General features: G+C 42.2%; 1 protein-coding gene across 1 annotated transcript in view; it reads left to right on the top strand.

Annotated features, from left to right (window-relative positions):
- The window catches only part of col4a1 (collagen, type IV, alpha 1), a 40,402-nt gene extending 13,191 nt beyond the window's left edge, over positions 1–27,211 (top strand). Inside the window, exons 2-52 of the mRNA XM_054786094.1 lie at positions 9,004–9,057; positions 10,357–10,446; positions 10,538–10,582; positions 10,662–10,706; positions 10,775–10,837; positions 11,850–11,903; positions 11,997–12,023; positions 12,129–12,203; positions 12,642–12,704; positions 12,788–12,823; positions 12,915–12,953; positions 15,346–15,438; positions 15,534–15,569; positions 15,658–15,717; positions 15,806–15,841; positions 15,957–16,001; positions 16,093–16,125; positions 17,699–17,759; positions 17,845–17,880; positions 17,958–18,104; positions 18,179–18,262; positions 18,334–18,417; positions 18,580–18,650; positions 18,732–18,923; positions 18,998–19,166; positions 19,265–19,357; positions 19,469–19,573; positions 19,823–19,920; positions 20,015–20,165; positions 20,260–20,373; positions 20,487–20,654; positions 20,727–20,816; positions 21,055–21,207; positions 21,287–21,385; positions 21,529–21,618; positions 22,563–22,702; positions 22,866–22,992; positions 23,085–23,165; positions 23,255–23,353; positions 23,467–23,517; positions 23,613–23,798; positions 23,898–24,031; positions 24,142–24,214; positions 24,295–24,366; positions 24,530–24,658; positions 24,728–24,826; positions 24,892–25,104; positions 25,185–25,362; positions 25,431–25,545; positions 25,757–25,929; positions 26,566–27,211. Of these exons, the coding sequence (XP_054642069.1) occupies positions 9,004–9,057; positions 10,357–10,446; positions 10,538–10,582; positions 10,662–10,706; positions 10,775–10,837; positions 11,850–11,903; positions 11,997–12,023; positions 12,129–12,203; positions 12,642–12,704; positions 12,788–12,823; positions 12,915–12,953; positions 15,346–15,438; positions 15,534–15,569; positions 15,658–15,717; positions 15,806–15,841; positions 15,957–16,001; positions 16,093–16,125; positions 17,699–17,759; positions 17,845–17,880; positions 17,958–18,104; positions 18,179–18,262; positions 18,334–18,417; positions 18,580–18,650; positions 18,732–18,923; positions 18,998–19,166; positions 19,265–19,357; positions 19,469–19,573; positions 19,823–19,920; positions 20,015–20,165; positions 20,260–20,373; positions 20,487–20,654; positions 20,727–20,816; positions 21,055–21,207; positions 21,287–21,385; positions 21,529–21,618; positions 22,563–22,702; positions 22,866–22,992; positions 23,085–23,165; positions 23,255–23,353; positions 23,467–23,517; positions 23,613–23,798; positions 23,898–24,031; positions 24,142–24,214; positions 24,295–24,366; positions 24,530–24,658; positions 24,728–24,826; positions 24,892–25,104; positions 25,185–25,362; positions 25,431–25,545; positions 25,757–25,929; positions 26,566–26,647 (4,851 nt within the window). The 3' untranslated portion in view covers positions 26,648–27,211. The remainder of the gene's footprint in view (positions 1–9,003; positions 9,058–10,356; positions 10,447–10,537; positions 10,583–10,661; positions 10,707–10,774; positions 10,838–11,849; positions 11,904–11,996; positions 12,024–12,128; positions 12,204–12,641; positions 12,705–12,787; positions 12,824–12,914; positions 12,954–15,345; positions 15,439–15,533; positions 15,570–15,657; positions 15,718–15,805; positions 15,842–15,956; positions 16,002–16,092; positions 16,126–17,698; positions 17,760–17,844; positions 17,881–17,957; positions 18,105–18,178; positions 18,263–18,333; positions 18,418–18,579; positions 18,651–18,731; positions 18,924–18,997; positions 19,167–19,264; positions 19,358–19,468; positions 19,574–19,822; positions 19,921–20,014; positions 20,166–20,259; positions 20,374–20,486; positions 20,655–20,726; positions 20,817–21,054; positions 21,208–21,286; positions 21,386–21,528; positions 21,619–22,562; positions 22,703–22,865; positions 22,993–23,084; positions 23,166–23,254; positions 23,354–23,466; positions 23,518–23,612; positions 23,799–23,897; positions 24,032–24,141; positions 24,215–24,294; positions 24,367–24,529; positions 24,659–24,727; positions 24,827–24,891; positions 25,105–25,184; positions 25,363–25,430; positions 25,546–25,756; positions 25,930–26,565) is intronic.
- Positions 27,212–27,934: the final 723 nt, after the last annotated feature.

The following is a 27,934-nucleotide window of genomic DNA, read 5'->3' as shown; positions in this document are numbered from 1 at the left end:
ACGTTGGCTTGCCGATAAAGGAATACTACGTGAATATTGCTTGTTATAAGTCCTAACATTGCAAGAATAGTGTCAGTGGTGTAATGGGACACGCGTCTCCCTTTCATGGCAGGGGGAATGGGTTCAACACCCAGCCACAACTGCATCAGGAAGGGCATTCGGTGTAAAAACCACTGGTGTGATTCACTCGCTGTGGCAACGCCTGACAGGGAAAAGCTTAAAGTGGAAAAAAATGGCGTAATCTCAAAAGAGTGGTCCAAATTTGACAAGGTCCGACATCACCAGAATATTACACGAAAATGCTTTATTGCAAGAAAAATATTATGTGATATTATGAGAAAAGAAGTTGCCATTTTTGGAGAATAAAGTCAGGATGAAGTTAACATACTGCAAGGAAATAAAGCGTAATTTTGCAGGAATAAATTTTGTGAAAAAAGTCTTAATATTGGAAGGATAAAGTCTCAAAAAGGTCTTGTTAGTTCAGCCTTAGTAGTCCTTTGTAAGACCTGTCCGTGTCCAACTATCATCAGCTGCTCCTGGGTGGACCATCAGTGTGTGTGTGTGTGTGTGTGTGTGTGTGTGTGTGTGTGTGTGTGTGTGTGTGGGGGTGTGTTTGGAGGAAAGCCACCCCCCCCACACCCCACCCCTTCCTTTTAAGGTGCAATGATTAGAGTCCTGCCTAATTAGTTAACAAAGTATCCTTTCATCCAGATGTTCCTTATCAACATGAGCCTAATATTAAAGGATCTTCTTTCAGACTTTAAATCCTTTCTAATGACCTCACCAGGGGAGAAAGGTCAACAGGATGAGCCTTGCAGGGTCATGTGACTGGTCAAGATGAGATGCCACTGATTGGGGGGGTCAAAGACCTCAGTCATTGAGGACATATTTCTTCTTCAGGGGGGCTTTCATGCGCTTTAGAGGCCAAAATGTGACCATTGACATCTTAAGCATTGTCATGACGACCTGTGGGGTACTTTCATTCAGCAAATTGAGACTTTTTTACTCTCGTTGTATCTCTTTTTAACTCGCCACACGCCCTGGTTAGCTGTTGGAGTCCTCCCCCTTCCCCCTGAACCGCAGCCAAGTCATTGCCTGAGAAATTCCCTAAAACAATTTTCCCATTTGCAGGGTTAATTTTTGTACATCGGAGTGTTCCTGCATGGATCGTTGACTTGGGTCCCGAGTTCTGCCTAATGTCTCGCTTCATGTTGCAGAGCTGCTGACATGTTGTGCAACATTTTGTTGTCCCAGGGGATGCCTTTGCAGGGCTGCTTAGTACTGTAATACTATCAGAGGGTTTTGGTTCTGCTCCCTGGCGCCCCCTTTAGTGTTATTCACGCAAAAACTGTAATAGTTGTAATTTTACAAGGATAAAGTACAGTAATCCCTCATTCCTCGGCTTTAATTGGTTCCAGACTCGACCGCGATAAGTGAATTTCTGCGAAGTAGGATTCCTTCTTTGGAAATTGAATATTTTTGTAGTTAGAGCATAAAAAAACTGTTTACAATCTTCTAAATATGTTTTTTATTAGAGCCCTCTAGACATGAAATAACATATAGTCGCCTCTTACACTCGTATTAGCCAACATACGATCATAATAACAGAAAAGAATACATTTAAGACATAAATAAGACTCAGGCTGGTGTGTGTTGCTGTAAATGATTGCCTAGGGTGGTGAGTCAGGACCCACAAGCAGCTCGTGTTTCAGTGCCTGGGCAAAAACAAATTGTAATGACCCGATGTCCGTGAATGCACCTCGCGTTCTGTCTCTCTGTGCTATTCGCTTGCTAGGGATTATTGTGACTGTTGTGAAATAATTCAAACCTGCAATAAAAGCTGGTCAAGTCTGGCACTTTTGTGTCTCACCGACCACCACAGTAACATGACTGACACCTAGTGACCAGTGTAGAATACTACATACCAATGTCTTCAATGTGTCTTGTTTTTTTATTGCCTTATATTTATGTTTTAGATGCTCACTAAGGCTCAGGCGACTGGACGCGTCCCTAAATCGTGCGAAGTGTCCTGGCTGGTCTACCAGCATAAAAGGCCACAAAAGTGAGCGGCACGATAGAAACGACATAGATGCAGTTCTCCTCATAGGTAGCATGAACCATGCTTTGGAAGCTGTCATTTTAATGTCACAATCTTACATTTTGTGGCTTTAGGTGCAGATGTATTTGATTTTGTTGGTGAACAGCGTGTAGTAGATTGTGTTTGATCCAATGTCTGGCATTCATTTGCCTGTTTGTCATGTTTACATCCCCTGCACGTGTGTTTCGACTCATGCACGCTGGTGTCTTTTACTTGGGCCTCTGTGTGTGTGTGTGTGTGTGTGTGTGTGTGTGTGAGAACATCTTTGTAGATGCATCTGTGTTTAGTTACAGAAGGCCTGCGTTGTTTGTAGCGCTCTAAGATGAATGGACGCAGACAGAAGCAGGACATGTTCTACATGAGCAAATTAAGATGTGTTTTTATTGTTTGATTCCGATGGGTGTCTCCTGGCATGTGGATGTGTTGCTACTGTGTCTTATTTGTCATCTAAAGTCATATTCAGCTTAAAATCTCCCGGAAAAGTGATGGGGATGACATACACTCAGCCTGTAAGCACATCTGTGTTATGAATTACAGTGCTGTAAGTCAAGATGTGGTATTTTAGCTAAGCTACGATGACCGTATGCAGTACACCCACGTAGAATGCCACTCAGTAGAGCGCAGACCCCACCAAGGAAAAGCACTTTGTATATACCTGTACATATACTTCCAGTTTTAAGTGACAGTAACTACACTGTGGTAGAATAAAATCGCTTATTAGTCATCTTTTTGCACTTCATTCTGTCTCTCAAGTAGCAGCGCGCTAAAGAAAAGGAAAGACATTACCATGGAACGAGATCTCGTGAGATTAAAATGTGACAAGATTCCTCGTTCAGAAAAAAACAATCTTGTGGCCACTAGCCTGGGACGATAATAAGTTCATCAATTACTCACACAATAAATGGAAACGAACTGGTTCATTTTGCCTGCCTTAATATATCGCCATGTGCATGCGTGTCTGTTGTCCTCGTCTCTCGCCTCCAAACAGGCAGGAAAAGTTCAGCACGTTCGTGCCGACGGCATGAGCGGACGCCTTTTGTCAGTCATACAATCTCTTTGTCTCAGTGGGTGCAGGCGGGGCCACTAGCATACACACAGTGCAGAAGAGTGTAACGTAGTAGAAATTAGATTAGTAAATTAGTAGATGGCAATATATTGCCATATTTTTCATATTTTTCATTGTACTTTTCTTAAAAGTAAAGTTAAAAATCTCGTCTTATCTCTCAGAACCAATCTCGTGAATCATTTTGGCTTGTGAACCCCCCTACTCAATATTCATGACCATCATTAAGGGTGAAGACGATCAAATGCTAATGAATGCTGGAAGGGTCATGGATTCCGTGCACTGTTACAAGGAGATCTGGGAGCAAAAGAGGCGGTCTCCCTTCCATACTCGTCTGGGACAATATTTTTATTGATTAAAGTAAGGAGTTCTATTTTTATTACTGTTTGATTGAATTCTTGTACTTAATCCTTTAATGACGCTATTTTGTGTCCAGTGTGAGTTCATTTAGGTATAATTCAGGTTCCGATTTACACTACAACGCGACTTCCAACAGAGTCTAGAAACAGGACTCGTTGGTTACTCGAGGACCGTTTGTATCTAAAAATTAGCGTCATAACGCCTCTTCTGTTGTTTGCTAACTTTCTAACAACCTTTGAAACCTTTGAAACACTGCTATGATACGTCACTTCCTGTTGTATGGAAAAGGACGCTCACGGAAAAGCTCCGTCCACTATTACCGGAGTTTTAAACTTTTGCGACTTTGGTGAATACAGTTCCTGATCACAACTTGTGATTACAACTTTGCAAGTGAGTGCTGAGACTTCTGCCTCAATTCGGACCTGCGAGTGGACTAAACTCACCAAAAGAGACAATCAGGTGGAGCCGACAGCCGTTAAAGGCAAGCTATCATGCTAGCCGCGGCTTGACAGCTGCACATGACCAAAAATCACTCCACACTCTGTACTGTTCCTTAGTATTAGCATATCTAACGTATTGTGTGGAGATATGGGGCAATAATTACAAAAGCAATCTTCACTCACTCACTGTACTGCAAAAAAGATCTGTAAGGATCATTCACAATGCCAAGTATAGAGAACATACAAACCCTCTATTTTTAAAATGGCAGATATTAAAATGTGCATATTTAGTACACTTTCAAATTGCTAGAATAATGTATAAAGTTAATAACAACTCGTTACCCAAAAACCTCATACAGTATTTCTCAATCAGAGAGGAGAAATATGATCTTATATTGACCAGTGACCGACTGCGACGCCAGAAATATGATCTGGCGTCGCAGTCGGTCACTGGTATGTGTGAGTGACGGGAAGAAAAGCTCTGACTCGTAAATGCAAACTTGTTGGTTTGCATTTATGAGTCTCTTCAATTTGTTGTTGTTTTTTTTTTCTAATTTTCTTGTAAATTTAGATTTTTAGAAGGTGCCGCGGGGCAATATGCAAATGAGCCCTGGGCTGGCCTGGTTTGGAGTATGAAAAATAGGTGTTTTTAGGGGTTTTCATGGACGGTTTCATTATTCATTTGCTGTGGCTTTGGAGCGGAACCCGTGAATCTATGCGACATACTGTAGGAGCGCTGACTCGCTTGGTTAGATCTCGAGACCCCCAATATAAGTCACTGCTAATGCACCACATTATACCCAGCTGACTGTAAGTGTCCCGCCATTTCCTGTTCAACATCCTAAGTGTTGTGACTCAAGCTGACGTCATCGACATTTGGACATCATCACTGTTTCACATCGCAACATTCCAGCTCACCTCCGCACACGTTCATGCTGTTTACGGAGACATTCCTCGCGGGAGGCTCGTCTTCCAAGTATGGCCAGAAAATTCCTCTCCTGGTCTTCTCTATCTCTCCCCTCATACCCAACCTGTCAGTACCAGAGAAGGTCAGGAATGTCCGAGCAGTACCTGACTTCTCACACTCGTAAATTCCAGGTCCTGCTTGGTTTCCGAGACAGATCCTGACGTGGATGCAGGGTGACGCTATCCGACTGTTTCCATATGGGAGCCATGATGTGTGGCTTATCTTTACTGGGTGATTACTAAAGGTTAAACAGCTCACATTCATACGATGCTGCTGTGCTGAATTAACTATAACAAGCTTGATGGTCCATAAAGGAGTGATGTGACGACCATGTCATCCAAGGAGGATTTGCCTGGAAAGCGAAACAGGAGCTTGGACCTCACAAGAGGAGACAGATGTGAACATTCAAGGATACGCTCAATTTGATAATGATTACACAATGTTTACTGCCGGGGCCAAAAAGTAACATTTCGATGCTATTGTGATCAGTTAGTGGTTGAATCAGACAGAAAAGTCCAACATGTCAACGACAATGCATGACAACATTGTACACCGGCTGTAAAATGCATGCCAGGCCAGTGGGTGGCGACGTCACACACATTTTGATCAGTTTTTGGTAAAAATGGCCCCGTAATGATGCAACACCGTGGTTGACATGGGGCAACAAGTTGCCAGTAAAATCAAATGAAAAAATCAGTTTCCCAATAAACTGTTCAAGGGTTAAAGATCTTTTTCGACTCTACAGGCAAACTTAAATTCAACATTATTAAGAAGTTAACCACTGTTGGTATTAAACAGTAAGAACAATAAAACACTCAGGCAACAACACCCCAGCAAGCACCAGTGGATGCTACGCTTGGATGCAATCGATTATGGGAAAACGTTAAAATAGTTGGGAGTTTTTTTATTTTAAACTCGTATTGGTACCTTTTGAGTGTTAAGTTGCTGTGTGATGAGTTTGGAGCTATTTGTAAGATGACACCCTGAGTCAGACTGCTTTATAGAGTAATGACCTCCTGCAATTTCCATTGGGTTGACGGGAGTTTTGGCATAGCTCATGATTGGCTCTTGTCAAATGAAGAGCTGCCTGGTCCTCACTGACTTGTACGTGCCACAATATGCCATTTTATGACGTGGACATGTGCGGGTTATAGTCCGGAGCGGCTTATTCACCGGAATTTTACGGTAAGTGGCTTGAGGAACAACATAGTACAGCAAACTTTGTGAAAACCAACACTTGTGTCATTTTCAAAACGACCGTACAGCCAATAGACAAGCGCACATCAACGGTTGAGATAATGTCAGACTTATTAGGAGAGTGATGTTCAACCTCGTCATGACTCGTGTTCCCATGCACAGATCCGTGCACGGTGCCACAAATCATCCTTTTGCTTCCATGCGCAATACAAGCACGATTCCGGCGCAACACACTGTTTTGTGTTGCATCCACGGTTACCAGAACACACCTTAGTGGTTCTTCACAGTTTTGAGGAATCCGGGCCTGCCGTCATCCACATTTAGCAATGGCATACTTTGAACCTGGAGACACGTGAGGCTGCCGGCAAGCAATCCGTGACTCATGACTGCTGTGTTTGTTCTGTGGATCGTCTTGGGAACGCTACTGTTGTCCTTCACTGAAATCATTCCACGTTTGATAAATACTTCAAATGCTGCGAGTTGTAAGACCTTTTCCCTTGAAAAAAGGCTGAAAAAGGCCATCTTGTATTCGGGGTCTAGAGATTATACATGCAAAAGAGGTGGCAGAGAAAGATGAGTCAGAGCTTTTCTTCCTGTCACTCACAAAATGGAAATTCCTTATGGAAATGGAAATATTATTTATCATGGAAATGTATGATTAATGTTATTTCTCTTGAAAAAGAGGGCTCTTTTGCAAACAGCAGCTGGTGCCCAATGACTCCCCTTGCTGGTCTGAGTGTTTCTTCCTGTTACTCACACACTGGAAATATTAAAAAAATAAAATTTTTGTCTTAAAAACTTTTTAAGCTCACATCACGTCGTCTCACATTCAGGTCAGGACGCCAAGTATCTTACAACCTTGCAAAACAACTTTTTTGATGGCAAAGAGGTGATGATAACCATAGAACCGCAAGTTGAACTTACTGCGACATAGGAAAGCATCTGGTTAATCAGACTGCGATTTTTTATTTTTTTTTTTTTTGCCAACTCCAAACCCCTCGGAGGGCGTGAGAGGAGTACTTTCAGAAAATAATTGAGAACCACTGCTTGTTAGCCATGATGTGTCTTCAAAAGGGATAGTAGAGTAGTATTACTTGATTATATTATATATTATATTATATAGTGGTTAACTTCTTTTTACGCTGGTATGAATGTTAAAATGTTACTTAAAGGTTTACAGTTTAATTCACTGAACACTTTGTCATTGAACGGATTGTGTTTGGACATTGCGCTGTAGTAAGTATTGTAAAATATTTGTATTTTCATTAATATTAGTATAATACATCATGTATCATTAAAAATACTGATTTTTTCCCCTCCCTAATAAATGCCTTAGCATGATGTCGTTCAGGGGTACTTTTTGTCACACTTCAGGCCCTCCATATGTGATTTACATGCAGGTGGTGCTGAAAGCCCCCCCCCCAAAAAGAATTATGTTAATCCAAAACCAGGAGCAGCGGTTATTGCTGCGGGCCACAAGTTTATTTTCATAATGAAGCACACATGTGGCCTCCTTTCAGTGCAAATCCTCACTTTTGTATCACGCTAATGTGATGTGAAGCAGGTGTGTGCACCAAAAAAAAAGAGGTGAGCTGCAGGGAAAGGTGTTTAAGGGGGTAATGACGCACCTTAGCGAGGCCACACGTGAAAGTAGAGCGCGAGTAGGAATGAGTGAGAGAAATTCCCATGATATTCCTATGCTGTAGTGCGCATATTGCTTCACTTATCAGGTGTGTTCCATGAGGATTGCGTGTAAGAGTTGAAATCAGCATGCGGGTTTCACGCTGAGCTGCTTATTTGTTGCCGCTGTGAGAACGAGCAAGGCATTTCTTGTGGTCTTCTCCTCAAGACTCTTTTTAGAGCATATCCAGACCCCCCCTCCCACCCCCTGACAGGGTTCTGGCCAGGCGCCTTGCACGTGAGTCCAGAAACAGCTGCACTATGGAAGGGGGGAAAGTGTAAGGGGGAAGTGATGCTCATTCGTTCCCAGGGTTCGTCTTCTGGAGACCCCAGAAGGGACGGAGCATGGGGAAAAAGGGGGCGGAGGGGTTCTTAGACCAGCTGTGTTGATGTCCCGCCTGACGTGGTTAAGACAAATTGGAGAGATTTATCGCATTTCACATCAAATCGACTTTTTAATTTTTTATCTCTTCTTGGCTCAAAACAGTAAAATGAAAAACCGTGCTGACTTTGTAGCTGTTTTTACTTCAAACTGTCTTTTTTTCTTCTTTTAGAATTTTTGTTTTATTGGTTACGCAGCATATTCACTCACTGAAGAATTTATTCGGCACAGTCAAATAATTAGATAATTAATAGATTATATTTCTTGTAATAAAATGAAAATAATGTGAATACATTGGAAAAATAATACATTTTACAACATAATAATGCATTTTTGCTGCATTTGTTTTTTGTATTTAAATTTGATGTACTGTATTTAAACAAATGAGGTGAAATTATATTTATTTTAATATAACAATAAAAAAAGTTTTAAAGATATCAATCAAAAAATATATTTCTATCTTTTTTAAAATTGATATATATTTTTCTTTTGTTTCTTATGTGTTATCTCTCATCATTTACGCGGGTGTGTTATGGCCAGTTGGCGTGTGATACATCCGGCCTGAGAACAAAGATACTGGATAAGGAGATGGCGTTAAATATAAATATATTTCCAATAAATCTATATTTTACTGTGGTATTTTAAAGGAATATTTGTGAAACACTTATTTGTTAAAAATGTGGGTGTTTTTTTACATGTTCTCAATAGAGTCAACTGTGATAGATTCCATTCATTTCCTGCACGTCTTGTACCATCTTGTAGTGTAACAGCCCAACAGAAAATAATATGAACTTTGCTTGTCTTCTTCTTCGTCAGGGCTGTGGGGCATCATGTGGAAAATGTGACTGCAGTGGTGTGAAAGGAGCCAAGGTAAGAACTCTTATCGCAAAGTTCACTGCAATTTCAGGCATTTGTGTGCTCTTTTAGGCCTCTGCTTTACTGCTGGCGGGCTTACTTTACTGTATTTACATATTTTACATGTCACAAACAACAAGTGATAACTGGTCAGGTCAATGCGGGATGTCACGGTGTTCAAAAAAAGCCTATAAACAGATTTGCTGAACTCTGCCATCCGTGTCGTTCAATGTCATGGAAGCTACATAAGCCCCCAGAGCTCAAACCACAACATTTAACACAACAGATGCAAATCAGGTGTTAAGTGTTCTGGGGTATTAAGTTTGATCCAAACATGATAAGTTTTCACAGCTAGCTGCCAGTTTTTTTCTCTCTCTCGCTCTCTGCTTTGAGAGCGCAAAAAGCTCCATCGCTGTGCAATACCTCCCTCTTGTGGCAGCTAGTGGCAATAACACCCCAGTGTATTTAGTATTTTGCTCGGGTGGAGGCGAGGCTTTTTTGTGACAATAGTAATTTCCAATGCTTATCAATAAAACATGAATTGCAATGGTATATTAATTCAATCTTTAAATTGTGGAGGGTGTTTTTATGCCAAAAATACAATGAAATAGATCAAATATGAGTTAAAATGTAGTAATGTATGTAGGAATGTATTATAGTGTCCATGAATTAATTAACTCAAAAATGATTTTTTATACCATCTTTATATGTAGACCTCTGGATGACATTTATATTCACTGCATATTCACTGAATGCCATGTTGTTTATTTTTCGTTTGTGTTACTTTTTTTTGTAATTATTTATTTCTCTGGCATTTTTTTGAGCCACTTTTCTTTTTTTTTTTGTTTTTTTTTACTTTTTGTAGATGTTTACAATTATTATTACTATTACTGTTTGTTATTATTTTTCTGTGCTGCTAGTGTTTGCTTTGCTAGTATAAAAAGTGAATTTCCCAATTGCGGGATGAATAAATGCTTATTTTATTCTATTATATTGCTTTCTCAAATGTAGTAATTGATCTGTTTTTGTTTTTTCTGTTTATTTTGAACCACCCTTTGTTTTACTCCATTTTTTGTTGTAAATATGCATATATAATTTTTAATATGAACTTTATGAGCTGCTACTATCCACTTTGCTGCTATATCTTGTGGGATGATTAACACATATTTTATGTAATTCTATTCTATTCTTTAGCCTCGTAGTTTCTCTGTTTGCGTCTGTCAATTATTTTACAACAAAAAAATGTTTTACTCCAGTTTGATATGACAAGTGCTTCATACAGAAAGATTGGCTGACTGATTTGCGCATCTTCAGGGTGAGCGTGGACTCCCTGGTCTTCAAGGTAATATGGGATTCCCAGGAATGCAAGGACATGAGGGGCCACCCGGACCGATGGGTCCCAAGGTCAGCACATGCAAACATAATCCCATTCAAATGTATCATCTTCACAAACATATTCACACATAACTTTTGTACGTTATTTTTTCCCCCCCAGGGAGATCCCGGTCAGTTTGGGACTCCTGGAATAAAAGGAGTCCGGGTAAGCTTCTTGTGGTAAAGACTGGACTAATACTTTATTGTCAGTGAATATTACAGCTAGTGTGCTTGTCTACTCGCAGGGTCCGCCTGGTCTTCCAGGATTCCCAGGAAATCCAGGCTTACCAGTAAGTTTGTATGCCGTCATGAATTATTTGTATTATCCTTACTAATCCTGCTCTTCTTCTTCTTTTAGGGAATCAATGGAAACGATGGTCCACCGGGGCCTGCAGGCATCCCAGGATGCAATGGCACTAAAGTAAGCTACTTACTCTAGTATGTAGTCGTCCCTCGTTTATCGCCGTAAATTGGTTCCACACCCGAACGGGATAAGTGAATTCCCACAAAGTAGCATTCAGTATTAATAAATGGAATATTTTCGTAGTGGTGGGCATATAAACAATGTTTATAATCTTCTAAATACATGTTTTACCATTCTTAGAGGCCTCCAGACATGAAATAACACCCCTGTAGTCACCTTTACATTTGTATCACCCAATATAGTAGATATAATCAGAGAAAATAAGACACAAATAAGATAACAGACTCACACGTTCTGGACAGGGTACTTCCTGTGGTGGCTATTGTCTTATCAATGTATTGCAATGGCGGCTTTAAACTCGTATTACTTTTTAAAGTCGATATAATAAGAGTAAATAAGCCATTTAAGATGTAAATAAAACTCCTCTTCGTGTGTGTCACAGTAAATGTGCTCCGAGGGGACCTTAGTGGCGGGCGGACAGATTTGTAGAGGACAGGAAGTGATGTCAGAGGTTCAGAGTTGAGTTTCAGCTTGTCATGGGTTGTGGCCCCAACAGCCGCCCGTGTTATTATTATGACTTATATTATTATTATTGTGCCTCTTGTGAGGTAATGTTAACTTTTCGTGTTTGCCTTTTCTGGCGATCACGTCAGGCTCTGGTCTCACCGACCACCGACACCTTGTGGCCGATGTAGAATACTACATTCACAATTACAACGCCTCTTCTGCCTTGTACTTGAGTTCTTTTAGTTACTTTATTTGGCCATTTTTATGCTTGGAAATGTTTAATTTAGGCCAAGAGTAAGTACAATTAGCTTAATGAGAGGCTACCACGAAGCAGCGATCATTTATGAATTCCTTTGTGAAAAAACGCGATAGAGTGAGGGTGCTCAAAGACCAAAGTGCTCGAACTGCGATGTAGCGAGGGACAACTGTCCTAAACCTTGTTGACAGCTACATATCTTGACATATTTGTTTTCCCTGTGTAACAAAGTTGTGTGTGTTTTAGGGTGATAGAGGGCGGGACGGCATTCCCGGCTTTGATGGTCTTCAAGGACCACCCGTAAGGACTCACACTCACCTGCACGCTTATTACTGCACTGAGATCACTTTGCTTCATTTAATGGCCTTCTTGGGCCGTTTCCTCTCATTTCAGGGCATCCCAGGACTTCCCGGAATGAAGGTGCGCCGCAATCACATGATGCCAATATCAGCCAATGAAAACTCACTTTACATGCACCATTTGGATGAGGAGTATACTACACAACGCTTATTTTGACTCTTGTAGGGCGATCCAGGTGGTGTGATTGGAATTATTCCCCTAAAAGGAGACAGAGGCCTTCCTGGCACACCTGGAATACCTGTACGTTCTGTGTGTGTGTGTGTGTGTGTGTGCGTGCGTGTGTGTGTGTGCGTGTGTGTGTGCGCTCTCTTCTATTATTATCTATTCTTATCTATTCTTTCTGTCGTTGTGTGGCACCTTTTCCACCCTCATTATGGGGACGTAATGACTGATCCACACATGAAATGTTAAGATTTCATTAATTGAAATGTAATCTCGATTTATTTCTAATTGAACGTGTCAATCACAAGAAGTAACAAACTACCAGTAATAGGAATAGGACTAAATAAGCGCTGCTTCTTCCTACTCCTTTTCGGACATATTGAATTATGAGAAAAACATGTGACGTCCTTCAATATAACTTTGTTAAGCATGTCCAATACAAATAAACCATTACCATTACAAGATAAGCTTCTGCATGTGTGTTCAACTTTTTAATCACACACTCTGTTTCTCAAGGGATCCATGGGACCTCCTGGTCCTACTGGTCCACCAGGACCTCGGGGCTACATAGGACCCAAAGTGAGTTATTCCAGCTATCTTAAATCCATTAAATCCACACAGGAAGGTGTACAATTAATACTGTTATTGTTGTAATCTTACAGGGTGATCCTGGCCTGCCAGGACCCCCTGGAGAGAAGGTACGTTTGAAAAAATAGGAGCAACACCCATTGTGAGAATCTGTGTTTCATGGTTTTATTGAAACATTTGTTTTTTTTTAACTTCACAAAGGGTGACAGACTGGCCTTTGTGAGTGAGAAAGGAGATAAGGTGAGCATTTATTATTATTATTATTATTATGTAATAAAGACACTAGAGGTGTCACAAGATCACTAAAAACTGTTGCGATAATAAGTAAATAAATTAATCACACAATAAAAGAAACTCAACTGGATCATTTTGCCGGCTTCCATATATTGCCATGCGCATGTGTGACTGTTTTCCTCATCTCTCGCCTCCAAACAGGCCGGAAGAGAGTTCACTCTGTGCATTGGTTCAGCACCTACACCATTTATAAAACAATGGCGAGCAGAGTGAGACCTCTTGTCAGTTACACAGTCTCTTTGTCTCTGTGGGGGAGGCGGGGCCGCTAGCATACACATAACAAAAGAGTGGAGCCTCGTAAGAACCAATGTGAGAAGGTAACATAGTCGAAATTATGAGGTAAAACTCTTCTTGCAAAGCCAAATGCCACTGCCCCCCTGTGGGAACGTTAACTCGCTCAATCCCAGACATTTTTCAAAAGGCAACCCCTTCAGAACTGGACATTTTAGGCCATTTTGACTGATTTTTCAAGGCATACAGAATATTGTGTGCTACGGCTATATGAACACGGAACCTACCAAAAGAAAGATTAGACTCTCGTCTTTCATCAGAATAAAAAGCTTCTTTTTACCTTTTTCTGTTCTTTGGTAATCAGCAGTAGAACATATGTAAGTTCCAGGAAAATATCAGTTCCCAACTAGAAAAGGAGGAAAAACAGCTTTTTGTGAAAAGATACATTTCAAGCATAATTTAGACACAATTTTTTTGCTTTTGTGACAGCTCAAATATCTAAACAACAGTACCAGAACATAAAGAACACAGAAAGGGTTGTTTCACATCAAAATAACAATTTATTGACAAATATGACACCATGAACTATTTACAACGCGTGCGTGCATGCGCGCGCGAAAATTTCCCTACAATGCACAACCTTCTGAAGGTTTCCTCTTGCATAAAAAAATGTAAAAGACGTATAAATACGTCTTTGACAAATAAATACGTCTTTGGGATCGGGCGTTCGGGTTTATAAAAACGTATAAATACGTATTTGGGATGGAATGAGTTAATAATGAGGAAGGTGAGCCCATCAACACGAACGAGCCAACAGGCCCCATTTGTTCGAAAGTGGTGGCAGCATAGAAGACGACAAAAGGAACACCCCCACCTCAAACATATACATCAAGATCCCAGAAGTCACCACTCACTCAGACGTTTGGTCGGCAAAGTAAATACAAACGGAACATCACAAAAGATAGACAGAAAATTCACCACAAAATGGTGTTCGTTCACAGAAAGTCATCACAAAAGAAATGCTGCAGAAAAGCTGCTGAAAAGCCAGCATAACTGTCAAGAACCTCCCTCGAGGTGGCGGGAAGAGGAAAACCAATGAGAGAAGTCTTCGAAGGTTGTTGCAAAATGTGGAAAAAACACCATGTAAAACATTCAAAGACCCGCAAGTGGACCTGGACCAACCTGGGCTAATGGTTTCGACTGGCACGGTACGCCGTGCCCTAAACCAAGCAGGACTCAGGGAAACGAACACCCTGCCAACAGTTAAGCATGGTGGAGGATCCATAATGTTTTGGGGCTGCTTTGCCGCATCGGGTACTGGAGGCCTTCACTGTATCACAGGAATCATGAAATCAGAGGATTACCAAGGGATTTTCAAACAAAATGTGCTACCCAGTATAGGAAAGCAAGGTTTGAGTCGAAGCAGCAAGATAAAGACCAAAAGCACACATCCAAAAGCACGCAGGAATGGTTGAAAAGGAACAAACGGACAGTTTTAAACAGGTCAGCGATGAGTCCTGATCTTAACCCCATTGAAAATCTGTGGTGTGAGCTGAAATCTGCCATTCAGAAAAGGAATCCTGCAAACACGCAAGAGCTTGAAGAACCTGCAAAGAAAGAGTGGGAGAAAATACCAGCTGAGAAGTACAAGAAGCTTCTAGAAGCTACAAGAAACATTTGGAGGCCGTCGTCGCTGCCAAAGGGTGTGCAACCAGATATTAAGGAGGGGTGCCTTTATACTGTCCATGTCATTGTTTAGCTTTCGTCTTTGAAATTGGAACATAAGTAAGTTCAAAAAATATTTTTTGTTAAATTACTTTGGAAATCCATTAATAAAACTGGTGATATTAAGTTGCTACCTTTTCATTTATTTCTGAAGATACTGTATATATCTATATATCTATATATCTATATCTATATATATATATATATATTTACATACATACATACATACATATACATATATATACATACATACATACATATATATATGTGTGTGTATGTGTATTAACTGATTAACCCTGATAAATGTATGTTCTGTGTATATATTGTTGTATTACCTCTGTCAGCACTACTAGTATTTATCAACATGATTGTTCATGTGCAGGGTGAGCCAGGGTTCCGAGGCCCACCCGGGCCCCCTGGACCCCCGTCACTGGGGGTGGAGGGTCCTGGCACAGAGTACATTCCAGGACCACCGGTACTGAATTCATGCTAAACAGCTCATTTTGCATAATTTACAAATATTGACTTTTTTGGTTATATTTTTGTTCATGTGTTGTTTCCACCTTAAAGGGCAACAGAGGATATCCAGGCGAGAAGGGAGATAAAGTGAGTATTTTGTAGTCACGTAAAGTCCAGCATCACTACCAGACCATTAATAATAATGATCCTTCATCAATGTGACGTCGTTGTGCAGGGCTTTTGCAATATATCTCAGAATGGCGTGAAGGGTGAACCGGGCCCACCTGGACCACTGGTAAGTGGCAGAAACCTGTTCCTGCAATTGTATTGGACAAGTATTCCAATTGAATTAAACCACGTTTGCGTATGATTTCATTTCTTAGGGCAAACCTGGCAAGGAAGGAGAGGAAGGGCGGAAGGTAAAAACAGATAATATTATACATATTTTAGCATATTTTAAATATGATCTGATATTACATAAAATATAAACAAATATTCTTAAAAATCTGTAAAATCGAATGCATTTGTATGCAGGGAGAAAAGGGCTTTCCCGGAAATCCGGGCTACCCTGGACTACAGGTAAACAGTGCAGCTTGCACAGTATCATGTACGGTATTTAAAACCTTTAATTCCACTTATAATATCTGGTGGGGATTTATTTTTTCGCTAGGGTGAAAAAGGGGAAAGAGGACCCCCAGGATATGTAAGTAGTCACTCCCTATTTGTACGTTTTTTTTTTTTTTTTACTTTTTAACCTATTATGTCTCATTTCAGCCTATAATATAATATAACAATTAAAAATTCCCGTTTTTTTTAAACACTATTTATTGTGCAATTGGATTCATACATCGTCCCTCACCGCTTTGTGCTTTAAATTTCGCGGCTTCACTCTATCATAGTTTTTGAAAAACATATCAATTGTAAACCATGCTGTTTTTGTGGTTGAATATGGCCTACTTGTCAAAACATATGCATATTAAAGCAAATGTTACAGATTTTTTCCTTCAAGCACAAAAATGTCGAAATAAAGTAAAATATAAGGCATTCAAAAGACACATTCAAAGACATTGATGATATGCAGTATTCTTCACTGGTCACTGGGTGTCAGTAATGTTGCTGTCGTGTTCGGAGAGACACACAAGCGCCAGATTTGATCGCCAGAACAACAGGCTTTTTTGCAGGTTTGAATTATCTCACAACAGGCATAATAATCCCTATAGCTACTGTTGCAGCCCTGGTTTTATACCCTGGTTTTACAGGCATAATAATCCCTAATAAGAACACGGGCTACAGGTGCAGCCGTAACCCACGCCAAGCTATTTGACAAGTTTGCTTTCAGGGCAAAGACGGCATCAAGGGTGATCTTATACCCTGACCTTACAGGCATAATAATTCCTAAAAAAAACACGGGCTACTGTTGCAGCCCTGGTCTTATATCCTAGTCATGGACCAATTGGAGACTCTCGTCTTATACCCTGGTCGTACAGGCTTAATAATCCCTAATAAAATCACGGGCTACTGTCGCAGCTGTAACCCACGCCAAGCTGAGACTCAACTCTGAACCCCCGATGTCACTTCCTGTCCGCTCCTCAATCAGCTCCCCTAAGGAACACACAGTCTTATTTGTGTTTTACATATCTTATTATGTCTACTATATTGAGTAATATGAGTGTAAAGGCAACTATAGATGTGTTAGTTTATGTCTGCAGGGCTCTAATAAAGTTAAAAACCTGTATTTAGAAGGTTGTAAACAGGTTTGTGAAAATATTCCATTTATAAAGGAGGAATCCTACTTTCTGGAAATTCATTCATCGGGTCTGGAAGCAATTAACTGCGATAAAGCATTTACTGTATATTTTTTTATTTTCAATAATTGTATATAATATAATATTTGTATGTATTTTCATATTTTAAATTAGTATAATATACACAAATGTTGAAACACTTTTTTTTGCTAAATTGTATTTTTATTGTAATATTTTCATTATGATCATTTTCTGTCTTTATTGATTGGCTAGCAGAAATCACATGTTTTTCCTGCCTTATAAGCAGGCATGTGAAGTGTTAGTCTACCAAGTCAATATGGTTTCCTGCATTATGAAGGGCTACTTACTGGATGAATAATAAGAAGTGATCACTAGGTGTCATCATATTTAGATTCTTCATTGAATGGGGTGAAAGTGAGCTTATAATATAAGAATGAGCCTATAAAAGTGAGCTTTAGTAATATAAAAGTATGTTTGTGAAAGCATGCTTCTTCTTATTGGGGATTACAGGCAAGTGGTGCCCCTGGTAGCCCTGGTCCTCGTGGTCTACCTGGGTTACAAGGCGAGAAAGGTAAAACGATGCTATCAACAAACATGCCATGCCGGTAACAGGAACTCCCTTAATGTTTTGTCCCCATCCTGTTGTGTTCCCAAAGGTTTTCCTGGTCCCCAAGGAGAGGCAGGCCCACCAGGTCAAACAATCACATGTTCTTTTAGAACCACTCTCAAATTCACTTGTGTAACACGTACATTATCTCTTGGTCTTCAGGACGGTATCTTGAAGGCCCTCGTGGAGAGACCGGCCAAAAGGGTGACGTAGGTCAGAAAGGAGACCAGGGTTTTGAAGGCGAGTCTCTGGTTGGACCGCCGGGGCAACCAGGACCAGACGGACCCCCAGGACTTCCAGGACCCCCCGGTATGCTACGTTGTTACGTTGACTTTGACGGAAGGGCTACACAGAATGTCTAACTGTATTTTGGGATTTAACAGTTGACCCCAATGAATGCAACATTGCTAAAGGCGCCCCGGGCCCACCCGGACCTCCAGGACTTCAAGGAGAACTGGGACAGAAAGGTTCACACAATGAAATTCAATTCTTCTATCTTTGACTACTGCAATATTCACAATTAGATTTTTTTATGCAGGTGACAAAGGAGACACTTGTGTTCAGTGTGAAGGGTTCGGCCCGCCAGGGATAGCTGGACCGCAGGGCCTTAAAGGGGAGCGAGGTAAGTCAATTTGGTTCTTATGCTATTATATGCTTATAAGGCCAATTACTAGACTATTCAGTTATCTTGCTGTGACCTTGAACAGGATGAGTGGAAGGATAGAGGAAGGATTGGACATATTGTTCATTCACCTCCACTGAAGTAGTACATTTCTGTCGTTAGGTCCTCCTGGTCCAGTGGGAAGCAAAGGAGACAAGGGTCAGTCAGGAGCCCCAGGGACTCCTGGAAGACCTGTAAGTAGCAACTACAAATGTATAGGTCAATGACGCTTATCTATGAAATGCTTTGGTTCATATATTTTGACCTGTACTTAGGGCTTCAATGGCAGTCCCGGTTTGATTGGGGAACCAGGTGCAGTTGGAGCACCGGGTGATATTTTTATCGCTCCTGGTCTGAAAGGGGACAAAGGTTTGCCCGGTCCTGCTGGTTCACCAGGACAACCAGGGCTGGATGGGCAACCAGGGAGGGATGGCCTTCCAGGTGTTCCAGGCCACAAAGGAGAACCTGTAAGAGATGCATTCTTTGACCAGTTTTACTGTTTCGATTGAGTGTTTATTCTATTTGACAAGTTTGCTTTCAGGGCAAAGACGGCATCAAGGGTGATCGTGGACCAATCGGAGACCCTGGTCTTATAGGGCCGCCTGGGGAGAGGGGTACTCCAGGTCTGCCAGGCTATGGGCGACCTGGGGGGCCTGGCGACAAGGGAGGTCAGGGGAGTCCAGGTATCCCTGGATCACCTGGAGCACCTGGTATGATATTAAACTCATGAATGTAGAATATGTACTGATAAGATTCATTGGTAGAGGGTTCGGAAAATGCACATGCATAATGTGTAATTTGCGTCTAGGCGCAAAAGGTGAGCCAGGTAAAGGTGTGAGCACACCCGGACCACAAGGAGTACCTGGACCGCGAGGGGAGCCAGGCAGAGATGGACTTCAAGGTGAGAAGAAACCTTCTTTCCTTAAAATGTTGTTTGATAAAGTTTGAGGACGATATCATTTGTCAAGAATGTGAAGGAATCAGTCTGATCAGGCCGTCTTGTTGGCTGCAGGGGACAGAGGTCTCCAAGGAGACCATGGATTACCCGGTTTCCCTGGTCAGAAAGGTGAACAAGGGCCTCCTGGAATTGGATTTCCTGGCCCAACTGGTCCCAAAGGTAAACTTTCTATGCTGTCCCTTTTTCTTCTGTAACTGCCCACACCCAAGACTATCACTGGGTGTTGTTCAAATGGAGCTCAAAGTATTTTTTTTTAACCTTTATCGTTATTTATTTATTTTAGTTTTTGAAATTACATTTTGTTTTGTTTTATTTGTTTGGTTTTTTGGTTAGTTATTTTTGAAAAAATATTTTATTACTCAACATATAAACACACGGATACAAGACAGGTTATGCTTATATTTCCAGGAATCAGTGGAATTCCAGGTGATCCGGGATTGCCAGGAGAGCCAGGAAGACCCGGACAGGATGGTATTTCTGGACAACCTGGTCCACAGGGACAAAAAGTGTGTCATTATTCATGATATTCAAACAAATGCCTGATTGGGTTACTATGATATTCTGTACAGCAGAGCGAAATAATCTACCATTACTTGACAGGGTGAACCAGGAATGGGGCTCCCTGGCACAAAAGGTTCACAGGGTCCTCCTGGAATTATTGGCTTCCCAGGAGAGAAAGGTAGCATGGGACTGCCTGGCATTCCTGGACAAGAAGGCGTGACAGGGCCACCAGGACCTCAGGGAGTCAAAGGTATCACTGGACGGTTATAACAGCAAACATACACTGGCCATGCCATCTAGATGACGAACTAAAATACAATTACAGTCTTTTCTTTTGGTTTTAGGTAGCATGGGCCCTCCCGGGCCTCCTGGAGTGGTAGGGTTACCAGGTGCTCCAGGAAAGGGCTTGCCAGGTGCCCCTGGACCACAGGGACTGCCTGGAGAGCCCGGCCCATTTGGTATGTACAAAGTTATGGGTATTTTACTCGTTTGGATGCAATAGGAATTTTCCCTGGTAGTTTTTGCAGTATTAGATAGTTATTTTATAGTACGTACTGCATTTTTTTGGTAGGTAGGGAAGGTGAAAAAGGAGAGAAGGGCTATCCAGGGCCTCCTGGCCTCGACATGCCTGGGCCTCAGGGAGAAAAAGGAGTCTCTGGCTTCCCAGGGGCCCCTGGCGTTAAAGGACTGCCAGGACCACCAGGCTTACCAGGAAGGGATGGACTGATAGGAAATCAAGGTGAGAAACACTTCTGAATAACAGTCTCTTTGTGAATTACAGTAGTTTCACCTGAGTGTATTTGTTGGTCAGGTGCCAAAGGTCAAATGGGAGTCATGGGGACTCCAGGATTGCCAGGATTTTCCGGACCACCAGGTTTACCTGGAAGTCAAGGCTTGAGAGGTGATGAATCATAAAAAAATAATTTATATAGATATACTGATCAGTCTGTAGATTGTAGAAGATCTAGGATGTTCCAAAAAGTCTTAATCCTTGGTTCAGGGTTCTTCTGCGCAAAATGAGTCAGAAGTGGGATGGGTGGCCATCGGGTTCCAAACCTGGTTAAGGGTGATAGTCTTTCCAGTTCTGGTAAATTATATTTAACAACAGAACATTCCCTTTTCCAACATCCTTTTCTCAGGTGATCCTGGTGTTCCTGGTTTACGAGGACAGGTTGGAGAGACTGGAGCTAAAGGAGAGAGGGGAGAGCAAGGTCTCCAGGGACCTCCAGGGAACATGAGCAAAGTTGACATGGAGCATATGAAGGGGGAGAAGGGAGACATTGGTGACCCAGGTGGGAACACCCTCCGAAATCCATAAAACATGAAATTTCACTCAAGTCTCACACATGAGATTGTTGTCTTGGTTATCAGGAAACCCTGGAGTCACAGGACAGAAAGGCTATCGTGGACTACCGGGAGACCCTGGAATGCCAGGCAAAAATGGAGAACCTGGTTTACCCGGACACCCAGGTTTACTGCTGAAACCATATTTCAAACATGACACATTTTGATGTCAGGATTACAATTCATGACGAACCAAATGCATTTGCTGTACCCTGTTGTTGTTCTGTAGAACTTCTAGTTGAGGGTTTTCTTTGTTCAATGTGTCTCAGGTGAAAAAGGAGACACTGGGGTTCCTGGAGAACCAGGCAGTATGGGGCCACCAGGACAGAAGGGCACAGTGGGAGAGATGGGAATACCAGGTAAGCAAACTGCAAATATCAATAGGCGTGTAACATATTTATTGTGTGTACAGTAATCCCTTGGTTATCGCGGTTAATTGGTTCCAGACTGGACCGTGTTAAGTGGATTTCCGCAAAGTAGGATTCCTTATTTATAAATCACATATTTTCGTAGTTTAGAGCATAGAAAACCCATTTAAGACTTTCTAAATATGGTTTTTAGCATTATTAGAGCCCTGTAGGCATGAAATAACACCCCTATGGTCACTTTAACGCTTACATTACCCAATATAGTCAACGTAATCAGAGAAAATAAGCCATTTAAGACATAAATAGGACTCATGCTCAGGTGTGTTGTAATAAATGCGTTCCGGACGTGTGGGGGACAGGGATTGATGTCAGGGGTTCAGGGTTGACTTTTAGCTTGGTTTGGATTATGGCCGCAACAGTAGCCCGTGTTGTTGTTATGATTGTTAATATTATGATTACTATATTATTAATGTGCGTGCAATAAAAGCCTGTTGTTGCAGCAATCGAACTTAACGCTTGTCTGTCTCACTGAACATTACAGTAACATTACTGACACCTAGTGAGCAGTGTAGAGTACTACATAGTATGATGTCTGAACAAATCTTCTAAATGCCTTATATTTGTGTTTTAGTCCATTTAGCTATTTTTATGCTTGAAAATGCCCATTTAGGCCAAGAATACGTAAAAAATTGTTACTAATATTTTTTTTACTAATAATTGGCCGTAGTCAATCACAAAACAACGATAATTTATTAATTTATTTATTTTGAAAAACTGTGATAGCGTGACGCTGTGTAATTCAAACCACCAAGTGGCGAGGGACGAGTGTACTACAAGCATGAATGTGATACCGACATTGCTTCATTTGGAAAAAGATGGAAAGCAAATCCTCTATGTTTTGTCTTCTCTATTGTTTTTGTTGCATGTGAGCGCAGGTCCAGTTGGTCCACAGGGTGCTAAAGGAAATGTAGGTACACCGGGACATCCTGGTTTCAGAGGCACGGATGGGGAGAAAGGAGAACAGGGATCACCTGGTGAGCCAGGTATTGGTCTCCCAGGATTCCCAGGAGAAAGGGTCAGTTGTTTTCTACTGACTTTAATTATAGTTTTAAATATATTATCATTTCCCAAATTATTTGCTCTTGATTTGAAAATTTGGTTCCTCCCTGGGACCCAAACTAACTTACATGCTGTTACTTTTTAACTGTTATTGGCGCGTTATCGGTTTCCTTTCTTAGGGTACACCCGGCCAACCGGGATTCCAAGGACCACAAGGGGAGAAGGGTCAGAAGGGTCATATAGGAACGCCTGGCATGCCAGGACCTGAAGGAACTAAGGGAGAAAAAGGATTCCTTGGCACTCCGGGTCAGATTTCACTTGGTGTTGTCGCTCCAAATATCCAAGAATATCAAATCTGTAATTCCAAATGTGATTGACTGGGCAAATAATCCATGTAGGCCAGCCAGGCATACCTGGCGTGAAGGGTGTTCCAGGGCTACCAGGGTCTACAGGAGAGCCTGGTCGTGATGGTCGGCCCGGTAAGGAACATTCTATTGTTCAAATATCCTCACGAAACATATTCAGGTACTGTTTTACTGAAGCACTGCTTGAACATCTTCTCTATCAGGTGAGGGTGGCTTGCAGGGACCACCCGGTCCTCCTGGAGAGAAAGGAGAAGCTGGTGTAGATGGCATCCCCGGATCGTCAGGGGAGAGGGGCGATGCAGGTGGGTATGGCGCAAGGATTTTAAGTGTTTGCCTTTTAGTGCTTTAAATGATATCACAGAACCAGTCCAAAAGAACAAAATAAAAAATATATAACTATAATTATGTACTACAGGTTTACCTGGCCTAAGTATTCCGGGACCCCCGGGAGAACTTGGTAGCAAAGGTGCAGCTCACCTCCGTCTTGCAAATATCCCACAAGTCCTGATGATAAACAAGGTTTTAACTGTGAGAACATCGCTTGTGTGTCTTGATCTCCAGGTGACAAGGGTAGTCCTGGTTTCCCCGGCACCCCAGGTTATCCCGGCGTCCCTGGTATCAAAGGTGACAAAGGACTTCCAGGTGTACAGGGGCGCCAGGGTGAGCCAGGACTAATCGGACTTCCAGGAATCTCTCTAGAGGGCCCTAAAGGAGATCGGGGTGATATAGGACAAGCTGGAGAACCAGGTACACAGTCAATGTACAACATGAATGAGGAACATTTCTTGTCAACCAGAAGATGGCAATGGCCAGAAGTATAAGCTGCATCTCTTCACTATTTAACAGGGGATATTGGAGCTCCAGGACCTTCTGGTGTGCCAGGACAAGACGGCCAGAAGGGAGACAAAGGAGACCAGGGTCTGCCAGGTTTCCAGGGAGAGACAGGGCAAAAGGGTGACCCTGGAGGTCCTGGATTCCCCGTACGTAACCCGACACAGTAGATGCGCAGTCAACGTTCTGTTGAGGAAAAAGGTTGAATTAGAGAAGCGCAACGGGTTGTCATCTTCAGCTTTGTGTGCTTTGTGTCCAGGGGCAACCTGGTCTTCCAGGTGTTAATGGTCCCAGAGGTGAGAAGGGTCTTCATGGTGTGCCGGGCTTCCCAGGTGAGTAAAACACCATCTTGGTCTTATCTAAGAAAGAAAACATATGCTAAAGAAAGCTTCGTGTTATTGTGAAAATCCAGGGACAAAGGGTGTTTCTGGGGACCTGGGATTTAAGGGAGAACTTGGAGACAGAGGATTTCCAGGAGAAAAGGGTAAGAACATAAGATGATTGACAGACAGCTGCTGATCCATTTTTCATACCGCCTCCTGTTGAATGTCATGTGGAGGAAGCTGGGGTGTGTACCTGTTTCTCCTGGACAGATCACCTACAGTATCAATCAAAATAATTGTAAAATGTCTTCTACTGTGTTTCAGGTAATGTCGGTCCCCCTGGTCCCCCTGGCCCACATACCTTTATCAAAGGAGACATTGGTCAACAGGGTACCATAGGGTTACCAGGACCACAGGGCCCATCTGGGTTCCCAGGACAGAAAGGACAACAAGGTGATGATCTAGTGTAATCATCTTGAAGGTCTACTACTTTAAGAACCTTGTTTATGTCCATTTTCCCAGGTGTGACTGGCATTCCAGGGCCAAAAGGAGATGACGGTCTCCCTGGATATCATGGTCAGCCAGGATCCAAAGGAGAACCTGGTCTACAAGGACCTCAGGGTTAGAAGACCATATAAGCAGTGTGTGATCACGTCCTCACACGTATTAACACATCATCACTTTAGGACCAAGAGGGTATCCCGGCCCTCCAGGACCTGATGGCGTTCCAGGACAAGTGGGACCGCCTGGCCCCTCCTCTATGGATCACGGGTTCTTGGTGACTCGTCACAGCCAGACAGTGGAAATTCCAGTTTGCCCTGAAGGCACCTCACCCATATATGACGGCTACTCTTTGCTCTATGTGCAAGGCAACGAGCGCTCTCATGGGCAGGATCTTGGTGAGAATTCCAGACTGGTGAATAAAACGTGAAGGAGTTTTTGTAAGGACATTTTTTTTTTTTATCCCTTGGGTTTTCAGGTACGGCAGGTAGCTGCCTAAGGAAGTTCAGTCCGATGCCCTTCCTGTTCTGTAACATCAACAACGTGTGCAACTTCGCCTCCCGTAACGACTATTCGTACTGGCTCACTTCGCCTGAACCCATGCCCATGAGCATGGCGCCCATCACCGGGGAGAGCATCAAACCCTTCATCAGCAGGTGTGCCACTCTTCTTGCCATCATGTTCTTCAGCGCTATCATCACACTCACGTTATGTTTGTTTACAGGTGTGCGGTGTGCGAGGCCCCGGCCATGGTGATCGCGGTTCACAGTCAGACCATTATGATCCCGCCGTGTCCTTACGGTTGGGACTCCCTGTGGATCGGATACTCCTTCGTCATGGTAAGACAAACAAGTTCAGGTGGTTTTGGATCTTACCTGTAGATCACAATCAAGCAGCATGTTTTGGGTATTCCGCAACTGCAAAATATTGTGGCCCTAAAGGGTGAAAAAGCCCAGAACATGACTGTTTGATCAGGCAAGTGCTGTTAAAGGTTAAAGGGCACAAGTCCTTGTTTCACCTTGGGTGCTATCATACTCTGTGTTTGTGTAGCATACCAGCGCTGGTGCTGAGGGATCAGGCCAGGCTCTGGCCTCTCCCGGTTCCTGCTTGGAGGAGTTCCGAAGTGCGCCGTTCATTGAATGTCACGGTCGTGGAACCTGCAACTACTACGCTAACTCCTACAGCTTCTGGCTTGCAACCATCGAAGACAGCGAGATGTTTACGTAAGTGGTGGTGATAGAATTACGATATTTTAGCAACTGCAGCAAGAGTATCATGATATTTTGGCAATGATAATGTTATATCATATTTTAACACGGATAACTACAGTATCATGTTATTTTGAAAAATGATAATGAATGATAATTTATGATATTTTTGTTACTAACTACTACAACAGTATCAACAATATTTTGAAAATAGAACAATAGCATCATGATTTTTTAGCAATTATAGCAACGGTGTCATGATATTTTGGCATGTATAATGATAGTATCACGGTATTGTAACATGATAACAACGTAGCAACGTCTCAAATTTTATGTTAAGGGATATCAATTTTGGAAATTATTATTTTATTCTTGTGCCGTTAAAGGAATATAATATATTATAATATAATAAATGTAATAATTGTATTTTAGCAGGCATCATCAAAGTCGGAAATAATGTTTTTACGCATCAGCTGCACTGCTGCATCGTGATACTGTTGTAACGTGATAATATAGTGCAGTGACTGTCACCCCTGATCAATACTGTATCGTAAGATATTGACAAACAATACAGTTGTATCGCGATGCTGGTGTTTTGTCCTACGCCTGTGATGTCACCGTGAAAGTAACCTGTGACGCTTTCATCCCCAGGAAACCCGTCCCGACGACGCTAAAAGCGGGAAATCTGCGAACCCACATAAGCCGCTGTCAGGTGTGCATGAAGAGGACATAATCGAAACATCTGCAGCCCACCCACCCCAACGACCCCACCGCCACCTCGAACCAATCACCGTTGCCACCCCTACTTCCCCCGACACTTGGCTTCTAAACTTCCTCTTGTCCGAGGACGGTGCTATTTCCCTGCATGTGTGAGAGCGGGAGAGGGACGGAGTTTGAACTTGTACAAACCGGAACATAAAAGACGTGCTTCTTGCTCCACGTGGAACACTTTACTAACAATGATGGCGCCCCATGGTTTACCGCTGCACTGAATACATGCCCCCCAGCCCCCATGAACTGGTAAACTAGTGCTCATTTTGAAGTAAGTCAGGTGCTATTGAATCTTACGTATTATGTGCTTTATTCCATTTTCCTCTTTAAAAGCTACTCGTTTATAGCATAGAATCACACTTTTGTTTCCACACGCTGATATTAAGGATGGGACTTACCACTGGCGACACCACCATTTGCTCAGATACTTCTAACAAGCTTCCTGTTGTAAATATATTGTATTCCCTAGTTCAGCATACTCTCCTCAGGTTGTTATTGAGCGTGTGTGTTATTAAATCCATTTTATTTATAAGACACTGTCAGATTCAATTTATACACGGGTTCAATTTGGAGCTTTAAAGGGGTAGTTCGGATTTTTTGACATCAAGTTGTATGACATCCCCTTTAGCAGTGTACTACGCTCACAGTGACTCCCCCCCCCCAAATGGTCCTGTGAGGCCAGTTGTGGTCAGAGATCTGTGACGAGGAACGTGGTTCCGCTTAGTTGCTGGGGCCATTTAAGTAAAGAGTTCGGCTTCGCACAACAATATGCGTTCAAAGATGAATACATTTGCATCCTAAAAATGCCTCCTCAAAAAATCAGACCCCACAAAACGCTCTGCGTTATATTTGTCTGCGTTATATTGGTGTGTATGTGATGAAGACGCTCGCATCTTCTTCCGCTGTGGCACACATACGTAAACAAGATGGCGGCAGCGCTCTGTCGCAGAAGAAGAGTGGCGTTACTGCGAGCGTCTTCATCACATACACATGAACGCACAGGCGACAGTTTTTGTGATGCAAACGTATGACTCTTTTGAACGCATTTTGTTTTGAAGCCAAACTCTTGACTTAAATGGCCCCAGCAACTAAGCCTGGGGTGTCCAAAGAGTGGCTGTGATTTTATTGGCCCCCAGCGGTCTAAAAATGTCATTTAACAAGGAAACTTAAAAAAAAAAAAACAGCAGCAAAAATGGGAAAATCAAAAGTCAAAATATTACGAGAAGAGCTGTAATCTAGCAAGGATAAA

Source organism: Dunckerocampus dactyliophorus, chromosome 9, assembly GCF_027744805.1.
Source record: "Dunckerocampus dactyliophorus isolate RoL2022-P2 chromosome 9, RoL_Ddac_1.1, whole genome shotgun sequence".
NCBI lineage: Eukaryota > Metazoa > Chordata > Actinopteri > Syngnathiformes > Syngnathidae > Dunckerocampus > Dunckerocampus dactyliophorus.
Note: the sequence above shows the minus strand (reverse complement) of the source record. Positions and strands in the feature narration are given on the sequence as shown.